At 42.0% G+C, this 22,355-nt stretch overlaps 1 protein-coding gene across 5 annotated transcripts; it reads left to right on the forward strand.

Annotated features, from left to right (window-relative positions):
- Window positions 1-2,740: 2,740 nt before the first annotated feature.
- Window positions 2,741-18,631, forward strand: LOC147327256 (uncharacterized). Of its 5 annotated transcripts, none has more exons than XM_086294882.1 (4): window positions 2,741-10,111; window positions 10,268-10,385; window positions 16,899-16,963; window positions 18,547-18,631. In XM_086294882.1, the coding sequence occupies exon 1, from the start codon at window positions 3,863-3,865 to the stop codon at window positions 9,743-9,745; it is 5,883 nt and encodes a 1,960-aa protein (XP_086151008.1). In that variant the 5' UTR covers window positions 2,741-3,862; the 3' UTR covers window positions 9,746-10,111; window positions 10,268-10,385; window positions 16,899-16,963; window positions 18,547-18,631. The 5 variants fall into 5 exon arrangements, with proteins under 5 accessions (XP_086151008.1, XP_086151011.1, XP_086151009.1 ...); XM_086294885.1 differs by having other exon boundaries at window positions 2,741-5,698; window positions 5,813-10,385; XM_086294883.1 differs by having other exon boundaries at window positions 2,741-3,595; window positions 3,752-10,385.
- The last annotated feature ends 3,724 nt before the right edge of the window (window positions 18,632-22,355 follow it).

Raw genomic sequence — 22,355 nt, forward strand, 5'->3', positions numbered from 1 at the left:
TTCTTGCACTTAGGTCTGTTTATTGGAAATATCTTTGACCTGTTTTTATGTCTTATAATGTTTATATTTGTACTTATGTCTTGTATTGCTGGTAAGTAACTTTCTTGCACTTAGGTCTGTTTATTGGAAATATCTTTGACCTGTTTTTATGTCTTATAATGTTTATATTTGTACTTATGTCTTGTATTGCTGGTAAGTAACTTTCTTGCACTGAGGTCTGTTTGTTGCAAATATCTTTGACCTGTTTTTATGTCTTATAATGTTTATGTGTGTATTTATGTCTTGTATTGCTGGTAAGTAACTTTCTTGCACTGAGGTCTGTTTGTTGCAAATATCTTTGACCTGTTTTTATGTCTTATAATGTTTATGTCTGTATGTATGTCTTCAATTGCTGTTAAGTAACTTTCTTGCACTGAGGTCTGTTTATTGCAAATATCTTTGACCTGTTTTTATGTCTTATAATGTTTATGTCTGTATGTATGTCTTCAATTGCTGTTAAGTAACTTTCTTGCACTGAGGTCTGTTTATTGCAAATATCTTTGACTTGTTTTTATGTCTTATAATGTTTATATTTGTACTTATGTGTTGCATTGCTGGTAAGTAACTTTCTTCCACTGAGGTCTGTTTGTTGCAAATATCTTTGACCTGTTTTTATGTCTTATAATGTTTATGTCTGTATGTATGTCTTCAATTGCTGTTAAGTACCTTTCTTGCACTGAGGTCTGTTTGTTGCAAATATCTTTGACCTGTTTTTATGTCTTATAATGTTTATATTTGTACTTATGTCTTGTATTGCTGGTAAGTAACTTTCTTGCACTTAGGTCTGTTTATTGGAAATATCTTTGACCTGTTTTTATGTCTTATAATGTTTATATTTGTACTTATGTCTTGTATTGCTGGTAAGTAACTTTCTTGCACTGAGGTCTGTTTGTTGCAAATATCTTTGACCTGTTTTTATGTCTTATAATGTTTATGTGTGTATTTATGTCTTGTATTGCTGGTAAGTAACGTTCTTGCACTGAGGTCTGTTTGTTGCAAATATCTTTGACCTGTTTTTATGTCTTATAATGTTTATGTCTGTATGTATGTCTTCAATTGCTGTTAAGTAACTTTTTTGCACTGAGGTCTGTTTATTGCAAATATCTTTGACCTGTTTTTATGTCTTATAATGTTTATGTCTGTGTGTATGTCTTCAATTGCTGGTAAGTAACTTTCTTCCACTGAGGTCTGTTTGTTGCAAATATCTTTGACCTGTTTTTATGTCTTATAATGTTTATGTCTGTATGTATGTCTTCAATTGCTGTTAAGTAACTTTCTTGCACTGAGGTCTGTTTGTTGCAAATATCTTTGACCTGTTTTTATGTCTTATAATGTTTATATTTGTACTTATGTCTTGTATTGCTGGTAAGTAACTTTCTTGCACTTAGGTCTGTTTATTGGAAATATCTTTGACCTGTTTTCATGTCTTATAATGTTTATATTTGTACTTATGTCTTGTATTGCTGGTAAGTAACTTTCTTGCACTTAGGTCTGTTTATTGGAAATATCTTTGACCTGTTTTTATGTCTTATAATGTTTATATTTGTACTTATGTCTTGTATTGCTGGTAAGTAACTTTCTTGCGCTGAGGTCTGTTTGTTGCAAATATCTTTGACCTGTTTTTATGTCTTATAATGTTTATGTGTGTATTTATGTCTTGTATTGCTGGTAAGTAACTTTCTTGCACTGAGGTCTGTTTGTTGCAAATATCTTTGACCTGTTTTTATGTCTTATAATGTTTATGTCTGTATGTATGTCTTCAATTGCTGTTAAGTAACTTTCTTGCACTGAGGTCTGTTTATTGCAAATATCTTTGACCTGTTTTTATGTCTTATAATGTTTATATTTGTACTTATGTCTTGTATTGCTGGTAAGTAACTTTCTTGCACTGAGGTCTGTTTGTTGCAAATATCTTTGACCTGTTTTTATGTCTTATAATGTTTATTTGTGTATTTATGTCTTGTATTGCTGGTAAGTAACTTTCTTGCACTGAGGTCTGTTTGTTGCAAATATCTTTGACCTGTTTTTATGTCTTATAATGTTTATGTCTGTGTGTATGTCTTCAATTGCTGGTAAGTAACTTTCTTGCACTGAGGTCTGTTTGTTGCAAATATCTTTGACCTGTTTTTATGTCTTATAATGTTTATGTGTGTATTTATGTCTTGTATTGCTGGTAAGTAACTTTCTTGCACTGAGGTCTGTTTGTTGCAAATATCTTTGACTTGTTTTTATGTCTTTTAATGTTTATATTTGTACTTATGTCTTGTATTGCTGGTAAGTAACTTTCTTGCACTGAGGTCTGTTTATTGGAAATATCTTTGACCTGTTTTTATGTCTTATAATGTTTATATTTGTACTTATGTCTTGTATTGCTGGTAAGTAACTTTCTTGCACTGAGGTCTGTTTATTGGAAATATCTTTGACCTGTTTTTATGTCTTATAATGTTTATATTTGTACTTATGTCTTGTATTGCTGGTAAGTAACTTTCTTGCACTGAGGTCTGTTTGTTGCAAATATCTTTGACCTGTTTTTATGTCTTATAATGTTTATGTGTGTATTTATGTCTTGTATTGCTGGTAAGTAACTTTCTTGCACTGAGGTCTGTTTATTGCAAATATCTTTGACTTGTTTTTATGTCTTATAATGTTTATATTTGTACTTATGTGTTGCATTGCTGGTAAGTAACTTTCTTGCACTGAGGTCTGTTTGTTGCAAATATCTTTGACTTGTTTTTATGTCTTATAATGTTTATGTCTGTATGTATGTCTTCAATTGCTCTTAAGTAACTTTCTTGCACTGAGGTCTGTTTGTTGCAAATATCTTTGACCTGTTTTTATGTCTTATAATGTTTATGTGTGTATTTATGTCTTGTATTGCTGGTAAGTAACTTTCTTGCACTGAGGTCTGTTTGTTGCAAATATCTTTGACCTGTTTTTATGTCTTATAATGTTTATATTTGTACGTATGTCTTGTATTGCTGGTAAGTAACTTTCTTGCACTGAGGTCTGTTTGTTGCAAATATCTTTGACTTGTTTTTATGTCTTATATTGTTTATGTGTGTATGTATGTCTTGTATTGCTGGTAAGTAACTTTCTTGCACTGAGGTCTGTTTGTTGCAAATATCTTTGACTTGTTTTTATGTCTTATATTGTTTATGTGTGTATGTATGTCTTGTATTGCTGGTAAGTAACTTTCTTGCACTGAGGTCTGTTTGTTGCAAATATCTTTGACTTGTTTTTATGTCTTATATTGTTTATGTGTGTATGTATGTGTTATGCCCTTGAGTCAAAAGTCAGCGGTTGGTGTGTGTGCTGATTGAGCCACATAAGCAGAGTGATAAATAAGCTCAGAGTGAGACATCATTTCCACAAGAGATCTTTGTATCCTATGTGCGGAAATGGAGCGAGGGAGCGTCCTGTTCACTAACCTATCTTTGATGTACCCTTTCCCTTATGATGTCGTGAAAAAGTGCTCCGGCAGTTATTAAATAGGGACTAGTTCATGTTCACGCTAAGAGTGCTCTACACGTTCGCACCTCGGAAAACGTTCGTCTTTGTGAGTATTGACATGTGTAGAGACAGTCGTTATGTGTGTTTACATGGAGCGAACTGTATGCTGATGTAATGTACATGTTAAGCTAGGCTAATCGGCAAGTTGTTATTAAGATGTGTGTTAACCAGCGATTCATTTTCATTTTTTCTCATGTTCTAGTTACATAAAAACAAGAAAGTCAAGCCTTGTGTGGAAGACCTCTTCTATTTGTTCGCTAGCTGTCTAACCTCACAGGGTCACGTGTCGTGAGGGCAGCATAGTAAAAAGACGATGGAAAAGACGCCTACTCAGCGGGTTCAAACATACAGAGCTACTTTAAGCAACATGAGTCTACGCTCAGGAAGAAATTACCTAAAAGACTACGCTGCTGAAGAGCTAGACGAAGCAGCCGGTGGTGAACAGCAACCAGACGTTGCCACTCAACCAGCTACAACGCAGCAACGGTCTCAACCATTCGACACCAAGTCGCAGCAATCCAGAACCTCGACAAGGCGTTCTCAACGGACATCCTCATCAACAGCTTCTGCAGCTGCAAGGGCCTACGCCAAAGCTCAAGCAGCACGAGCTCAACTGGCCTTCGCTGAAAAGGAAGCTAATGCAATGAAACAGAGAGCTGAACTGGATGCTCATCTACATGTCCTCCAGTGCCAAAAAGCAATAGCCGCAGCTGAAGCAGAGGCCTCAGCCTATGAAGAAGCAGAGATTCAGAGCGGGGAGCTCTACGGAGAACTTTGTGAGGAAGCTGAGCCCATCAGTACAGTGCACCGCACTAACGAATATGTTCAACAACAATGTGAGTTACTCTACCCAGACACTCAGCACGACTCAGCACAGCCTCCTAAAGGAAATTGCAATGAAGTAGATGCACAAGACAGTACACAAATAACTAATCCTTTTATAACCAACACTCAGACGAAAACACCACCTGTAAATAGAGAAAGGAAACAGGAGCAAACAGTGAACACTGGTGTAGTCGACACGTACTGGTCCAACTCCACAAAGCACACCCCCAACCTTAACAACTGTGTACCTGAATCAAGTGAAATGCAACAGTTTGCAAAATACCTAATTCGCAAAGAACTAGTCAGCACAGGTCTTTTGCAATTTGATGACAAACCTGAAAACTATTGGGCATGGAAAACCTCATTCATCAGTGCAACCAAAGACCTAAATTTGTCTCCAAGAGAGGAATTAGACTTGTTAACAAAATGGTTGGGTCCAACATCATCTGAACAGGCTAAGCGCATTCGTGCTGTACACACCCTCAATCCTGCTGCAGGTGCGAAGATGGTCTGGCAACGCCTTGAAGAGTGCTACGGCTCACCTGAGGCTATTGAGGACGCACTCTTAAAAAAGGTAGAGGACTTTCCCAAACTCACAAACAAAGACAATGTTAAGCTGCAGGAACTTAGTGACATCTTATTGGAGCTTCAGTGTGCTAAACAAGATGGCGCGCTCCCAGGACTTGCTTACCTGGACACAGCTAGAGGAGTCAGGCAAATAGTGGAAAAACTTCCCTTCAACCTACAGGAAAAGTGGACAACTGTAGGAACACAGTACAAGGAGACTCATAGTGTGTCATTTCCTCCTTTCTCAGTTTTCACACAATTTGTCCAGCGGCAAGCGAAAATGAGGAATGACCCAAGCTTTGCTATGTCCAAGGCCAACACCCATGTCCCTTCTCCCACAGAAAAACTGAGGTCATATAGTCGCAAACCTACTGTGTCAGCACACAAAATGGACATTACGGCAGAGCCGGACCAGAATAATCTCAGTCCAAAGAAAATGGAGGAACCGGATCGCCAGTGCCCAATCCACAAAAAACCACATCCACTCAAAAAGTGTAAGCTCTTTAGAGACAAAACTATTGAAGAAAGACAAGCCTATCTCAAAGAGCACCACATATGCTACAGATGCTGTGGGTCTGTCCAACACATTGCAAAAAACTGTAAAGCAGTGGTTAAGTGTATTGAATGTGACAGCCTCAAACACTTATCTGCAATGCATCCTGGTCCTACTCTTGCCCCTAAGAGTACTACACCAGGAAACAACGACAATGAAGAGCAAATCGAGAGCTCACCTTCAGTCGAGTCGAAGTGCACAGAGGTATGTGGCCAAGGTGATAGCCCACGTTCATGTTCTAAGATCAGTTTGGTCAAAGTGTATCCCGCAGGCCAAAAAGAGAGAGCTATAAAAATGTATGCGGTAATAGATGATCAGTCCAACAGGTCACTGGTTAAGTCAGAGTTTTTCAGCCTTTTCAAAATCAATGCCAAACCCACTCCATACACCTTAAAGACTTGCTCTGGCAGAGAACAAACCTCAGGTAGGAGAGCTGTAAACTTCTTCCTCGAGTCTTTGGATGGAGAAGTCAACATCCAGCTACCCCCTTTAATTGAATGTGACTCTGTGCCGGACAATAGATCTGAAATACCCTCTCCAGAGATTGCCCAGCATCACCCACATCTTCTTCCAGTGACAGATAACATCCCACCTGTCGACCACCACGCCCCAATCCTTTTACTCCTTGGAAGGGACGTCATCAGGGTCCATAAGGTACGTGAGCAAATCAACGGACCCAATGATGCACCATACGCCCAAAGGCTAGACCTGGGTTGGGTTATTGTGGGGGAGGTGTGTCTAGGAAAAGTGCACAGTCAGTCAGAGGTCAATGTCTATAAAACACACACCTTAGATAATGGACGTGCATCCTATTTTGAGCCTTGCCCAAACACAATTCACGTTAAAGAGAATTATGGGGTCACTATGAATGCAACCTGCATCACAGACGATTTGGGACACTCTGTGTTTGTTAGATCTGAGGGTGATAACAAACAAGCCATGTCTATCGACGACAGAGCATTCCTGACAATAATGGACAGTGAAGTTTATCAAAACCAAGAGAACAGCTGGGTTGCACCTTTACCCTTTCGCTCACAGAGAAGGAGGCTCCCTGACAACAGAGAACAAGCCCTAAAACGCCTCTGCTCTCTCCGAAAGACTTTGGAAAAGAGACCAGAAATGAAAGATCACTACATCCAATTCATGCAGAAAATGTTGGATAACGACCAAGCCGAGCCTGCCCCTCCTCTGCCACTAAGTAAAGAACATTGGTATCTGCCCACGTTTGGGGTATACCACCCACAGAAGCCACAACAAATACGAGTCGTGTTTGATTCAAGTGCAGAATGTGGTGGAATTTCGCTCAATCAAGTGCTTCTTGGTGGACCTGATTTGAACAACTCCCTGTTGGGAGTGCTGTTGCGCTTCCGCAAAGAGCCCATAGCCCTGACAGCCGACGTGCAGCAAATGTTTTACTGCTTCGTTGTGCGCGAAGACCACAGAGATTATCTCCGTTATCTGTGGTATGAGGACAATGACATTACAAAGAGCATAGTCGAGTTTAGAATGAAGGTCCACGTGTTTGGAAACAGCCCGTCACCAGCTGTCACCATCTACTGCATGAGACAGGCAGCACAGCAGGGAGAACGAGAACACGGATCTGATGCAAGACAGTTTGTTGAGCGTCAGTTTTATGTTGACGATGGTCTGACATCAGTCGCCACGCCAGAGGAAGCAATCAACCTGCTCACAAGAACGCAAAACATGTTGGCAGAGTCTAACTTGCGCCTCCACAAGGTGGCATCAAACTGCAGTCAAGTCATGGAAGCTTTCCCTGTTGAGGATCGTGCAAAGGACCTGAAAGATTTAGACCTAGGAGTAGACCCTCTTCCAGTTCAGAGAAGCTTGGGACTCTGTTGGAACCTACAATCTGACAGCTTCACTTACCAGGTGTCAAATGAGAGCAAACCATTCACACGGAGGGGAGTATTGTCGACAGTTAATAGCCTCTATGACCCTTTGGGATTTGCTGCTCCCATAATAATGCAGGGCAAAGCATTACTCAGGGAACTGTCATCTGATGGAAAAGACTGGGACACACTCTTACCCCCTGAGAAACAGGAGAGGTGGGACTTATGGAAAGACTCTTTGCAAGCCCTTGAGAACCTCCAAATACCAAGGTGCTACAGCCCAGGTACGTTAAGCACAACGAAAGTGAAAGAACTTTGCATTTTCTGTGACGCCTCCACTGTCGCTATAGGTGCAGTAGTCTATCTGCGTACAGTTGACAGTGAAGGACAGTGTCATACTGGGTTTGTGATGGGGAAGTCTAAACTCGCACCCCGCCCCGCACACACTGTACCACGCCTGGAACTATGTGCTGCTGTGCTCGCGGTGGAAATGTTTGAGCTCATCAGAGACGAGTTAGACATTAAAGTAGACAATGTGACTTTTTACACAGACAGTAGGATTGTGTTGGGGTACATACACAACACCTCCAGACGATTCTACATGTATGTTGCCAACAGGGTTACGCGCATTAGAGCATCCACCCATCCGAGTCAATGGCATTATGTACCAAGTGAGTTAAATCCAGCTGACCAGGCCACTCGGTTCATTCCAGCAGCAGACCTGCAGAACAGTACCTGGTTCTCAGGTCCACCCTTTCTGTACCCTGACCCACACACAGAACCACACACTGGTCCTTTCACGCTCATCGAACCTGAAAAAGACAGAGAGATACATCCGGAAATAAAAGTAATGAAAACTACTGTAGCAGCGCCACAGTTAGGTTCTGACCGTTTCAAAAAGTACTCAAACTGGATCACTCTTTGCAGAGTCATAGCCAGACTCATTCATGTAGTTACATCCTTTGCACAAAAGACAAGTGGACAAAGGGGATGGAAAGGTTTCAGTGAGACACCGAGCGTCCAAGAACTCACCCGAGCCCAAGCAGTCATTATTCGAGCCGTCCAACAAGAAGCTTACAAAGGGACGCTTGAAAACATTAAAAAAGGAAGGAAGGTCAGTGGCATATTTGATGCACTCAAAAAGCTCAATCCTGTAGTGGACAAAGACAGTCTCTTACGAGTCGGTGGACGTCTTTCCGCTGCCGATCTCACAGAGAATGAAAAGCACCCTCTGATTATCCCATCTACCAGCCACATCGCCATGCTAATTGTAACTCACTATCATGAACGAGTGGCTCATCAAGGAAGACACATAACTGAAGGAGCTATCCGTGGTGCTGGGTACTGGATAATTGGAGGGAAGCGGCTTGTGTCATCTGTCATTCATCGGTGTGTCACATGTCGCAAGTTGCGAGGCAAAATGCAGATCCAGAAAATGGCAGACTTGCCTGCAGACCGAGTCACCCCTGAACCACCCTTTACCACTGTAGGCCTAGATGTATTTGGGCCATGGACTATTGTGACGCGTCGTACAAGAGGTGGTTGTTCCCAGAACAAACGTTGGGCTGTGTTATTCACATGCATGTCAACTAGGGCTGTGCATATCGAACTGATAGAGACTATGTCTGCTGATAGTTTTATCAATGCATTAAGAAGGCTCTTCTCTATTCGGGGCCCGGCCAAGTTTCTGCGCTCGGACAGAGGCACGAATTTTGTGGGCGCTTGTAAGGAATTAGACCTAAACTCAGGAAACAAAGCAGTAGGAAAGTACCTGCAAGAGAGAGGGTGTGTTTGGACTTTCAATCCCCCTCATGCGTCTCATATGGGAGGCTCGTGGGAGCGCCTTATAGGCGTTGCCAGGCGCATTCTGGATGCAATGTTGTTACGAACTGAACAAACACGTCTTACTCATGAAGTGTTGTGCACCTTCATGGCCGAGGTGATGGCAATTATTAATGCAAGGCCTCTTGTTCCTATATCCACCGACCCTGACAGTCCTGCAGTACTCACTCCAGCAGTGCTACTAACGCAGAAGATGAGTGCTGTGTCCGCCCCACTTGGGAACTTCTCATCAGGGCAGCTGTTTGGGAAACAATGGAAACATGTTCAACTCCTCGCTGACACTTTTTGGAAAAGGTGGAAGGGAGAGTATTTATCCACCTTACAAGGTCGTGCAAAATGGACAGAGACTAGACCTAATGTCAAAATAGGAGATGTGGTCCTGCTAAAGGACCCCCAAGCCAGCAGGAACGAATGGCCCATGGGACTAATAGTAAAAACATTCCCCAGCAGCGACAAGAAGGTCCGAAAAGTGGAAGTGCGGACTGTAAAAGATGGGACTGTTAAAATGTTTCTCAGACCAGTTTCAGAGATTGTTGTTTTGCTTGCAGAGACTGAATGAATATTCTTCAATGCTAGATGATGTTTGAATATGTTGTATTGATGTTTATTGTGATATAATGTGTGTATATCAAGCGGGGAGTGTTATGCCCTTGAGTCAAAAGTCAGCGGTTGGTGTGTGTGCTGATTGAGCCACATAAGCAGAGTGATAAATAAGCTCAGAGTGAGACATCATTTCCACAAGAGATCTTTGTATCCTATGTGCGGAAATGGAGCGAGGGAGCGTCCTGTTCACTAACCTATCTTTGATGTACCCTTTCCCTTATGATGTCGTGAAAAAGTGCTCCGGCAGTTATTAAATAGGGACTAGTTCATGTTCACGCTAAGAGTGCTCTACACGTTCGCACCTCGGAAAACGTTCGTCTTTGTGAGTATTGACATGTGTAGAGACAGTCGTTATGTGTGTTTACATGGAGCGAACTGTATGCTGATGTAATGTACATGTTAAGCTAGGCTAATCGGCAAGTTGTTATTAAGATGTGTGTTAACCAGCGATTCATTTTCATTTTTTCTCATGTTCTAGTTACATAAAAACAAGAAAGTCAAGCCTTGTGTGGAAGACCTCTTCTATTTGTTCGCTAGCTGTCTAACCTCACAGGGTCACGTGTCGTGAGGGCAGCATAGTATGTCTTGTATTGCTGGTAAGTAACTTTCTTGCACTGAGGTCTGTTTGTTGCAAATATCTTTGACTTGTTTTTATGTCTTATATTGTTTATGTGTGTATGTATGTCTTCAATTGCTCTTAAGTAACTTTCTTGCACTGAGGTTTGTTTGTTGCAAATATCTTTGACCTGTTTTTATGTCTTATAATGTTTATATTTGTACTTATGTGTTGCATTGCTGGTAAGTAACTTTCTTGCACTGAGGTCTGTTTGTTGCAAATATCTTTGACTTGTTTTTATGTCTTGTAATGTTTATGTGTGTATTTATGTCTTGTATTGCTAATTGTTAGGAACCCTAACTTTATTTATTTTTTTAATAGTAAGATGTATGTATGTATGTATGTGTGTGTGTGTGTGTGTGTGTGTGTGTGTGTGTGTGTATATATGTGTGTCTGTCTGTGTGTGTGTGTGTGTGTGTGTGTATATATGTGTGTGTGTGTGTGTGTATATATGTGTGTGTGTGTGTGTGTGTGTGTGTGTATGTGTGTATGTGTGTGTGTGTGTGTGTGTGTGTGTGTATATGTGTGTATATGTGTGTATATGTGTGTCTGTCTGTCTGTGTGTGTCTGTTTATTGTCCACAGATGAGGTTTGAAGTGTCTGTGTGGTGCAGCTGGTCTGGTCTGTCTCTGTACAGTCAAGGCTGCACCCACCCATAAAACGGTGGAGGCTCACCAGGACATGCACACCTCACAAGTTCCCGGCTCTCTCGGCCCGGTTGAAGACGGGTTTCTTGGAGAAGGGGAGGGCAGTGAGGCACAGTCCCCCGTCCCCCGACGCCCCTCGCGATGCCCCTCCTTCTTCGACTAACCCTCTGCAGAGGAGCCGTGAGAGCCAGGAACTTGTGAGTTTTGTATATCCACTCAGGCATCCTTCATACCTGGTCTGTAGGAAGTTCCTGTCAGAAGGAGGATGGACAGTGAACATTTTAAGCCCACTCGGCAGCGACAGATGGCCACCCCTTCCTGAGCCTGGTTCTGTCGGAGGTTTCTCCCCGTTAAAAGGGAGTTTTTCCTCCCCACCGTCGCCAAGTGCTTGCTCATAGGGGATTTTTTGGGCTTTTTTTCTTAAAACCAACCGCTGATAAGTTCACTGGCATCAAGTTTAGGACTCTGCAAATATTTAAATGGATAATTCGTCATCAAGTGAGGAATGATCCATTTAAATCATATTTGAGAGTCACATATATTTGTATATAAATATGATTTGTTGGACAATAAGGCAAATCACAGACTAATTTGGACAATTGGGAAAAATTAAATAAATAAAAAAAATTGGATAAAATGCATGTGTCATTGTTTCATATTGATTTCAAATAACATACCATTTGATTTCAACATATTTTTGTTACACTTGCAGTGGTGTTATTTTGTTATGATCCTGTTCCTTTTAAATATAAATATAAACCATCTAAATAGAAATGGAAAACTAGAAAGATTAAAAATATAGCTTTACTAATCTGAAAGTTATTTGTCATTGGATCCATCATTCCCACAGTGGAAACACATTATCTCATATTATGTTCAATTCTGTAGTTAAAAGTATAAAGTTTAATAATGTCTATTTTTAGTTTACTTTGTTAATAAACACATTTTTTAGTATTTTAGAAACACTAACATCATACATATCCAAATATGAAGCAATGTTTTAACTCCCATTTACATACAGACCTGTGGCCAACTTTACAAACCATTTTGAATTTTTCCAGCTGAGGCGTTCAAAATAGATATACTTTTGATTGTCACAGTGTTATTTGGGCAGCTGCCTGCCTAATATAACATAACATCACCACAATATTTTACATTAAATGAGGAAATGTATCTTTGTTTCCTCAGCTAAGACTGCTTGGCTGCTGTAGCTTGTGTTTATGTTGAGAGTGACATCTGATTTAAAAGCAAGAAGCAAAAGCCACTGAGCACCATCAGTCAGCACAGAGGCAATGCTACAAATTTAAGGAACGAAGGTCAATTCTTTGTGTGTGTACATGCACAGAGCACATGTGCACACGGTTGTGCAGATTAACTCACAGATGTATATGACAACTCACGTTTGTGGCATTAACATTGTTTTCCAATCTTAAACAGAAACAGGAAGCTCCAACCCGGAGGGCGGTGCACTGTTGGACGGACCAATCGGAGTCTGCGCTGCGGGACTGTTTTGATCACGCGGACTGGGAAATGTTTCACGTGGCCGCCAGAGACATTGATGAATACACAGACTCAGTCTGTGGATTTATCAGGAAATGCGTGGAAGATGTCGTCCCATCCAGAACAGTCAAATCCTTCCCAAATCAAAAACCCTGGATTAACGGAGATGTTCGCGCGGCACTGGCGGCACGGAACACCGCCTTTGCCTCCGCGAACACATCGGACTACAAACACGCACATTACCAACTCCGGAAGACGATCAAAGCAGCCAAACGTGAGTACAGGGACAGGGTGGAACAACAGTTTGACAACCCTCGGAGTATGTGGCAGGGACTAAACACGATCACAGACTTTAGAGGGAAAACCAGCACACCGCAGACCACGGCCTCTCTGTGTGAGGATCTAAACGTATTCTACGCTAGATTCGACACAGCGAACACCATGAGACCGGACAGTGTGCGCACCGCGGATGACGTCAGTGCGCACACTGTGTCTGAGGAGGATGTGCGGAAGTGCTTCAGGAAGGTGAACGCACGCAAAGCTACTGGTCCGGACGGGATTCCCGGCCGCGTCCTCAGGTCATGCGCGGCTCAGCTGGCTGGAGTGTTCACACACATCTTCAACCTTTCCCTCTCTCTGTCTGTAGTCCCAGCCTGCTTCAAAATGGCCACCATCGTCCCTGTACCCAAATCCTCCACCATCTCCTCATTGAACGACTGGCGACCTGTAGCGCTGACCCCCATCGTAAGCAAATGCTTCGAGAAGCTGGTCAGGGACTTCATCTGCTCTGCACTACCCGACTCACTGGACCCTCTACAGTTTGCATACCGCCACAACAGGTCCACTGATGATGCCATAGCCCTGACACTACACACTGCCCTGTCACACCTGGAGAAGAGAGACACGTATGTGAGGATGCTGTTTGTAGATTACAGCTCAGCATTCAATACCATCGTTCCCTCGAAGCTGGACAGGAAACTGCAGGATCTAGGACTGAGCAGCTCCCTCTGCAGCTGGATCCTTAGCTTCCTGTCTGACAGACGCCAGGTGGTCAGACTGGGCAGCATCACCTCATCCCCCATCACACTGAACACTGGTGCTCCACAGGGGTGTGTACTGAGCCCTCTCCTGTACTCACTCTACACCTACGACTGCACAGCCACTAACAGCTCCAACATCATTGTGAAGTTTGCGGACGACACTACAGTGGTGGGTCTTATCACCAACGGTGATGAGACGGCTTACAGGGAGGAGGTCAGCGCCCTGACCCACTGGTGTCAAGACAACCATCTCACCCTCAACGTCGCAAAGACAAAGGAGTTGATAGTGGACTTCCGGAGGTGCAGAGAAGTACACACCCCCATCACCATCAACGGCGCTGCTGTGGAGAGAGTGAGCAGCTTCCGGTTCCTTGGCGTACACCTGGCTGAGGATCTTACGTGGTCAGTACACACAAACAAAACAGTGAAGAAGGCGCAGCAGCGCCTCTTCTTTCTCAGGAGACTGAAAAGATTCGGCATGAGCCCCCGCATCCTCAGGACCTTCTATCGCTGTGCCATTGAGAGCATCCTCACTGGATGCATCACCACCTGGTATGGCAACAGCACCGCCTACAACTGCAAAGCTCTCCAGCGAGTAGTGCGGTGCTCTGAACGGATAATTGGAGGTGAGCTTCCCTCCCTCCAAGACATCTACAGGAAGCGGTGCCTGAGGAAAGCGGGGAGGATCATCAAGGACTCCAGTCACCCCAGCCATAAACTGTTCAGACTGCTTCCATCAGGAAGGAGGTTCTGCAGCATCCGGTCCCAAACCAGCAGACTGAGAGACAGCTTTTTCCATCAGGCCATCAGACTGCTGAACACGTCATAGACACCTCAGCTTCACTACTGGAACTTCAACATTATGCACTCCACACTGTATATAAATGCCACTTGTTTTGCACATATTCAACTCTGTATATTTTATATATTTTATTATTATTATTATTATTATTATTTTATTTTATTTTTTTACTATTTAATTTGTAAAAATGTGTATACACACACACACACACACACACACACACACACACACACACGTAGGAAAATATTTAGTATACACATCCAGAAATGCATACACTATTATATATTGTGCATATATTTATTAGTTTCAGGTTGGCCATTCTTGTATTTTGCTCGTTTGTGTTGTTGTGTTTGCACATCTCTGTTGCTTGTGGGGCTCGCACACAAGAATTTCACTCGCATGTGCTGTGCCAGTGTGCCTGCACATGTGATGTGACAATAAAAAGTGATTTGATTTGATTTAAATGTAATACATACATTTCCGTCATTGGCCATAATTCTTGCAAGGAAGGGACTCAAAGGTCACAAGTTATTAAATAAAATTAATTAAACACACCATTAAAAGAAGTTCACTATTCACTCCTTAAACGTCATAGCTAGCAGCAGTTATTTATATCTATGAAAGAGAGAGCTTAATTGTTTGATTAAGCTTGATTGGAATGTCAGCTCCACACTGTGGCTGGTTGATTAAATAAGTTGGGGGAGCAAAAGTAAAATGAGCTACTTGTGGGATACTATTTAACTTGGGTTGGGTAAGCTGCTCATTTTATGCTCATTTTACTTTTCAGATGGTGTCAAGCCTGGCAGTTTGGTGTAATTGTTAGCCTAGTAATTCATAGTAATATATTTCTCACACACAACCTCAACCTCTGCCTCTCCATGTGAGCAGAGACGCAGCAGCATCTTGTTTCTACAGGAAGCCTGATTAAAATGTGAGGCATTTATACGGTGTACAAGATTAAAGAATATAAAACTGATATTACTAAACCTGATTTCCTTCCATCTATTTTCTGCTGCTTATCTGAGTCCGGTCATGATGCCCAGACGTCCCCCTCCCCAGCCACCTACTCCTGCTCTTCCTGGAGAACAGTGAGCCGCCACTCTGGTGCCTTTCGGTGTAAACGAGTAGCTTTCCAAATAACTCAGCTCTTCATCGTGTTTCTAAGGCAGAGGTCAGACATCCTTCAGAAGATGCTCATTTGTGTCAGATTTTAGTCATAGGTAAAGGTATGACTGTAGACTGACGGGTAAATCAACAGGGATCAATACCCTGCTCCTCTTTTTTCCAATACAAGTTCCTCTATCAAATCATTTTTTGACACTTGAGTCAGCAGTCCAAGCAGAGATGTCCAGAAGTTCCTTTTCCCACTTAAGTGGTATTTATGGTCACACAAATGCGTCTGACAACAGACAGGCAGCGAATACTGGGATACCACGGCGAGCCGGCCGAGATACATAATGTGTCCAGTGTGTGTTTGGTCTGCCCTTACCAGCTCGTCTAGGAGACATTCTGGAGGCCTCCTATTTCAGATGCCAGTCAAACCACCTACACTGGCTCCTTTCCTTTCTGTGAATGATCGCAGTTGAGGAGGAGAAGCTATGCTGTCCCCTGGTATGGTCTCCCCAAGGCAACTGGTTCTTGATGAGGGGCCAAACTTAAGTACAATTCAAAAGACCAAAGTTACTAGCCTGGGACCAGTACTGGGGAGGTTTCTTTGTTTTCCAGAACAGCTAATAGCTGTGCCCCATGAGTTCAGCTTAAAATATCCACACAGGTACTTCGTCCTCCCTCGGGTGGGCAGAGAGCTTTGTGGTCCAGGTTGTGGTCCAGTCCCCGGCTGCTTTAGCTGGCTTTAGAAAAAACCTGAAATTAGAATTAAAACTGTTTGTACCTTCACCTGTGTTACTTACAGTGATATGTTATGTAATTTGTTAACTGTCTCTTTAAGCTTTCAGCAGCTGGAGAGTTAAAAATAGTCTGTGAAAATAGGCAGGCGGTGAACTCGAGCCTGTGATACGTTTTTAATGTCAGGCTGTGACCACAAACACCAGAGTGGTCATCAGCATTCAGATCAGCTGATAGTAACCAGAAACGGCTTTATGGTCATTCTCTTAATTGTTATTGGCGTTTTCTTTTATTTGACTTGTTTAAAATAATAAAAAGCTGATTTGGGTTCATTTTATAAGCAAATCACATAACTTAATACAACAGAAATAAACTGACAGAGTAATGGAAAATAAAAAATTATAAATGTGGCCCAAAGCTACACGGATCACTGGCCACAATTCATTCAGCTGGAGGTCTTTTTTTTTTTTCAAAGTTAATTTTAAATAGAAATAAATGTGGGCAAGAAATTAAAACTAAATAGGGAGCAAGCCTGAACCCTAAAGGCTTTACTAAGTGTTAATTATGCAGGTTTAGACATGGGCTGATTTGTAAGCTTGTGATAAACCTTAAATAAGTATATATGTATATTTTTGTCTGTTCCCTTGAAACGCATGCAGGTTCTGCAGGAGTTTCACCAGCAGCTGTTTGTGCAGAAGAACATGGCGTTCCAGCAAGCAGTACGGTAAATACTGATGTTTTTCTCTTTTTATTCATTATTAAATGCATAAAATATCAGGTAAAATGCTGTAATGAACGCAGATCAGAGGAGATTGTTGAGAAGTGGAACAAAGCTCAACAGATGACAGATTAATTTGTTTAGACAACAATCAATACAAAATCAGACGAGTGGAACAAGCAGCTCACGGGCATCCTGAAAGCTGAGCTGGCCGTGGCCACAAAAGCCCGGACTGGACTCGGCTCAGGACCTTGATGCTCAAAGCGGCTTTAGGCAGAGCAGATCCACCTTTTTGGTCCAGAGTTAAACATCTCAACAATACCAGATGCAGAAAAGATTTTTTTTTTTTTTAGACATTCATGATCACTGGAGTATGAAGCTTGAGAAGCTGGGTGATGACCTTTCCTCTAAATTGATACACAAGCAGGAAAAAATGTTCTAATTTTCTAAAAAATTGTAAGTAACAGACAAAGTAGCTCCATTGTTTGAGTGTCAATAATCTGTCTGCACTGAAATAAACAACTAATTTAAATAGATTTTAATCACAAAAGTGCTGCACACACATTATGGAACAGTCTGGGTAAGAAGTCAAAGCAGGAAACATAATAAGTCCTGCGTGATTGGTCTTTATCTTTGTTAGTCTGAACTATGAGCCTGAAGGCAGAACAGTGAACTTTGTACTGTACTCCTTGCCCTGCACAGGAACTTAGATTATTTCCCATTTTTAGTTTTTATTTACAGATGTGTCGTCTCATTTCCTCACCGTGGGACTATTTCCAGCTCGTGTTTGTTCCGACTTTATCAGACTGTTTATCTTCCTAAATAAATGCACAACCTCCACTTTTAATTAAATATTTGGATTGGACGTGGATCTTTAACATGTCACCAGGTGAAGGACTGGTGACATCCTTCAGAAGATGCTCATTTGTGTCAGATTTTAGTCATAGGTAAAGGTATGACTGTAGACTGACGGGTAAATCAACAGGGATCAATACCCTGCTCCTCTTTTTTCCAATACAAGTTCCTCTATCAAATCATTTTTTGACACTTGAGTCAGCAGTCCAAGCAGAGATGACCAGAAGTTCCTTTTCCCACTTAAGTGGTATTTATGGTCACACAAATGCGTCTGACAACAGACAGGCAGCGAATACTGGGATACCAGTTATAATTCTGACTTTGAAGTGAAGCCACTTTTTGTTTTGGCTGTTTTTAATCAGTTCCAGTCGTGTTTAACCCCCATTTAGATTTACTTTCCCAAACTTTGTGGCACTAATGATTCTGTGTCCAGGTTTAAAACACCTGCTCTTTGAATTTGTACAGAAATTCTAGTTTAAGTCTGAGTTTTGTGCTGCTTTGGAGTATTAGTTGTTTTATATTACCTGAGTCCTGAGTAAAGTGTGGTATAAATGCAGGCATGGTCTCAGTGTTTTCTTCAGTGTTCTGGCTGATGTTATTGAAGCCACAGTGAGCATTTTTGTCCGTTCACCAGTGTGGCGGTATTTGAAAAATATACATCACGGGTGAAATGAAGATGGTTAAACTGTTACATCGCAGCTTTAATTTGAATGAACGTGTTTGTCTGTCTGCAGGCTTCTCAGCCAGACGAGCTGACCATCGAGGAGCAGGAAATCTTGGAGGTCATCGATGATGGCGACATGGAGGACTGGGTCAAGGTACAAAAATAACACAAACACAGTTATGTAGCAGATGCACTCTCATGTTTGAGGCTTGGTTGTTTTGTGTATTAGTTCACTCTCTGGCTCTTAGACTGTTTGACAAACATTTAGTTTCAGTTTTTATAAGACCTCGCACCGGTACAGACTATCTACTGGACGTTTTAGTGTTTCTCTGGGATCAGTTGAACTGATGTGGCTTCAGGAATTAGAATAATTCAACTAAAATGCCTGCGGTGCATTGAGGCAGGTCAGGTTGGCCTGGGTGGTAGAAGCTCTGCTGAACATACAGACAAATCAAAAAATGTACAAATACACAGTTCTCTGCTTCTTTTTTGGCCCTGCAGCCGTAAAGGGCTGATGGGAGATTCTCGTCACCCAGCCGGGCAGGCAGGTGGGCGGGCATGGCACCCAAGTTTGTGAATGCAATAATTCATGAATGAGGCAGTTTTTAAATTCATACCTTAAGTGCAGCTACTGAAAATCTGGACCAAATCCTGATTGATGGTGATCCAATCCTGCCTCAGCAGCGCTCCGGTTTGATCACAGTTTGTCAGCTTCTGCTTTTTAACAGCGGTTCGTGGACTCTTGATCAGTTTGAGATCTGCGGAGTGACCTGGTCATGGATATAAAATGTTAATTTGATGATCTCCCAGCTACTTAGTTATCATTTTCACTTTGTTTGTCACAGACTGTTACAAAGTTGCTCCTGGACCTTTGGGAGAAAATTTGAGAAGTCTTTGAGGACATTTTTCGGGTGGTCAGTGGTGTCTACTTAAATGTAGAAATGTCAGCTGTGGATGCTCCCATCATTGTGTGAAGTCATTCTTTTATAAACGCCTCTGCAGAGCTGCTGGTGTGTAGTCATTGTGTACTTTGTGTGTGGTTGTTTTCAGATCATTTCCCTGAAGGAACATTGTGCATTGTTGCTGTTTTACTTTTGTTTATTGTGTAAGTCTGGCTTTCCTGTGAGCCATTGTGCAAATGTTCCACGTGTTGAGCCAATATTTTATGTGTATTTACTTAGGTGATTATCTTTTCATATACAGATATAGTGTTTTAATGGGGTATTTATTTTAATGAATATAATCATACATAAAAATGTGAGCAATATCATTTATATAGATCTGTTTTAGTGCTGTGATTCCCCACAGCATGCCCCAACAGAGATCCCAATACCTCTGAGTGTTTTCAATCTGAATGAAAATAAGTAAGCAGCGGCAGGGGAGGCCACCGGTGTTCATGAAATCAAGCTTCATGAATTCAGCAGAGGCTTGTTTAGGATTTTAGATTTCTCGTTAATTCAGGAAGAGAGAACAAAAGCTCTCCTATTATTCTCTTTGTGGCTGTTATTAAATTCTGGCGACGATGCAGTGATATTGTTACAGCCCTACTCTTTACATCTGACTTTATTTTTTCTCATTAGGAGTTTTCCTGTTGAAACATTTTTGGCTGTTGTCATCGTCTGTGTGCATTGTCTGTGTTTCCAGGCCAGAAACCGTAGCGGACAGGTGGGCTACGTCCCGGAGAAATACCTGCAGCTGCCCTCCTCCAACAGCCTGCTGAGCATGCTGCAGTCGCTGGCCGCGCTGGACGCCCGATCCCAGTCCTCCAGCAACTCCACCGAACCTGAAACCGAACTCCCAACCGGCTCCGTCAACGGAGACTCGAGGAGTGAGATCCGCCTCCACCAGATAATATCGGAGTTTTGATTTCCTGCTTTGTTTAATACCCTCGTTGCCACTGTTTGTGTTGCAGTTTCATTCGCAAAGGCTTTGTACGACTACGCGGGACAAACGGAAGATGAGCTGTCGTTCCCAGAAGGCGCCATCATCCCCATCCTGAGCAGAGAGACCCACGAGGACAATGGCTTCTGGGAGGGCGAGTTTAACGGCGTTGTTGGTGTAAGAGTTCAAATAATAGTTTGCAAAAGCTTGTGACTGCAAAATTGTGTCTGCCTAAGGGACAGTTTGTTCCAGGAGATAAGCGAGAGTTAGAAGATTAATAGGAAGCACCTGGCCTCCAGACGGAGAAGATGTCCTTTTAAATGTGTCCAAAGTCGTCAACAGAACATTTGTGGTTTTGAAACTTATGCCTGTGTTGTATCTGCTTGACGCATGAGGGGGCGTCATAAAAGTAAACCCTGATGGTATAAAACAACTGCTTGTGTATCATTGGGCGGAGATCGATGCTGTCTGTGGGCAGTGTTCATCTCCCCACGCACGTGTTCATTAAAATCATTGTTTGACCGAAGCTCTTCTGGACCATTATTGTTTTGTGCTCACCCTCAATATTTGAACTCGTAACAAACAGCAATAACGGCAAAACATGTAATGGACGTGCTGGTCCACTAGACAACATCATGTTGATGTAAAGCTTTGGGTCTCTTATGCAAAGTAAAGAGGCTGAAATAAGGTGTCCATGAGTATCAGTTTTCAACATTCAGTATTAAGAGACAAAGACTGTACGGGTTGGGCCAGTCGTCAAGTCCTGGAGCAAAGTGAGCCTGCAAATCAATAAGATGCAAATCAGTTTATACCTTTCATATAATGTTTGAATTTGTTTATTCTGAGTTTTATTGTTCAGTTAGTTTCCACAGTTCATATATCATGTGTAATTTTTCATTAGTTTTAGTGTTTGTTTGTATTTTATTCTATTCTTGATGGTTGTGTTGACAGATTTGTCCAAATTTAAAGCTATAGATGTGAACTTTTGGTTCCTTTATTATTACCTGTATAATTAGTTTCAGTCTTTGTGAAGTGGGGAAGGAGGACCCAAAAGCAGGACTCGTGCGATGGAGAGTGCTCTTTATTTACAGTGGAGTAAATAAGACAACACAACAATCCAGTGAGCTCCCTCGACTCCTGTGTCATGTCTTCACCCAAAACTCCGTGCTCTTTGCTGCTTCGGCTGCTGTCCACCTGTGCTCCACTCTCCTCCTCCTGGGAAAAAAACAACAGAGGCAGCCGTCAGGACACCATGCCGCCTAATCAACAAAAAACAGTCCCAGTCTAAATAATCTAAAAGACCAACCACGGCTCCAGTGATGGCAACACACAGTTCTAGTGACCAACCCAGTGGGCGGCACTCGAGACAAAGCAGTTCAGGTGGCCTGCACACATTTAGTATCAGGCTTTACAAAAAAAAGTATCAACTATGTTAGGATCCATGTTCATCATGTGTGATGTGTGTTTACATTTGAAGGTGTTTGTGGATTTGTCACCTCTCTTCAAGGTGTGGTTTGTGTTTGATGCTGAAACAGATAAAGACTGCTGATTGGCTGAAGTGGGGTTCAATAAAAATTGTTTGGTTGTTGGTTTGGGCACTGCTCAGGTCCACATTAAATAAACTGCTGCTCATGTGTGTTTGTAGGTTCTCAGTCATCCAGGTCATGGTTGTCTAAGGAGCCTGGAAAGAAAGCGACTTTACTTCTTTAAGGTTCTGGATGATGTTTAACTTCTTATCCAAGAAACGTCTTCACTTCATGAGCTTCCTTTGCTCATGTTATACCTCCGCACAGTTTAATTTAATGACCATGCCGTGCAGTGCTCTCAAACACACAGCAGAGGGCGCTATGCACATTCCCTGACGTTACAAGTGGAGGAGGAAACAAACAGCAGCATTGAAAGAGAAAACGGAAGAGTTCAAAACGAGTTAATTTAGTCTCTTATTGTAATAATAAACAATATTTAAACATCACTTTGCTGCTTCACGTTAAAAGAGCT

This window comes from Aulonocara sp. 'chitande type north' Nkhata Bay, linkage group LG6 (assembly GCF_057382095.1).
Source record: "Aulonocara sp. 'chitande type north' Nkhata Bay isolate Kocher_YH1m ecotype deep benthic linkage group LG6, A_spYH_male_GT1.1, whole genome shotgun sequence".
Taxonomy (NCBI): Eukaryota; Metazoa; Chordata; class Actinopteri; order Cichliformes; family Cichlidae; genus Aulonocara; species Aulonocara sp. 'chitande type north' Nkhata Bay.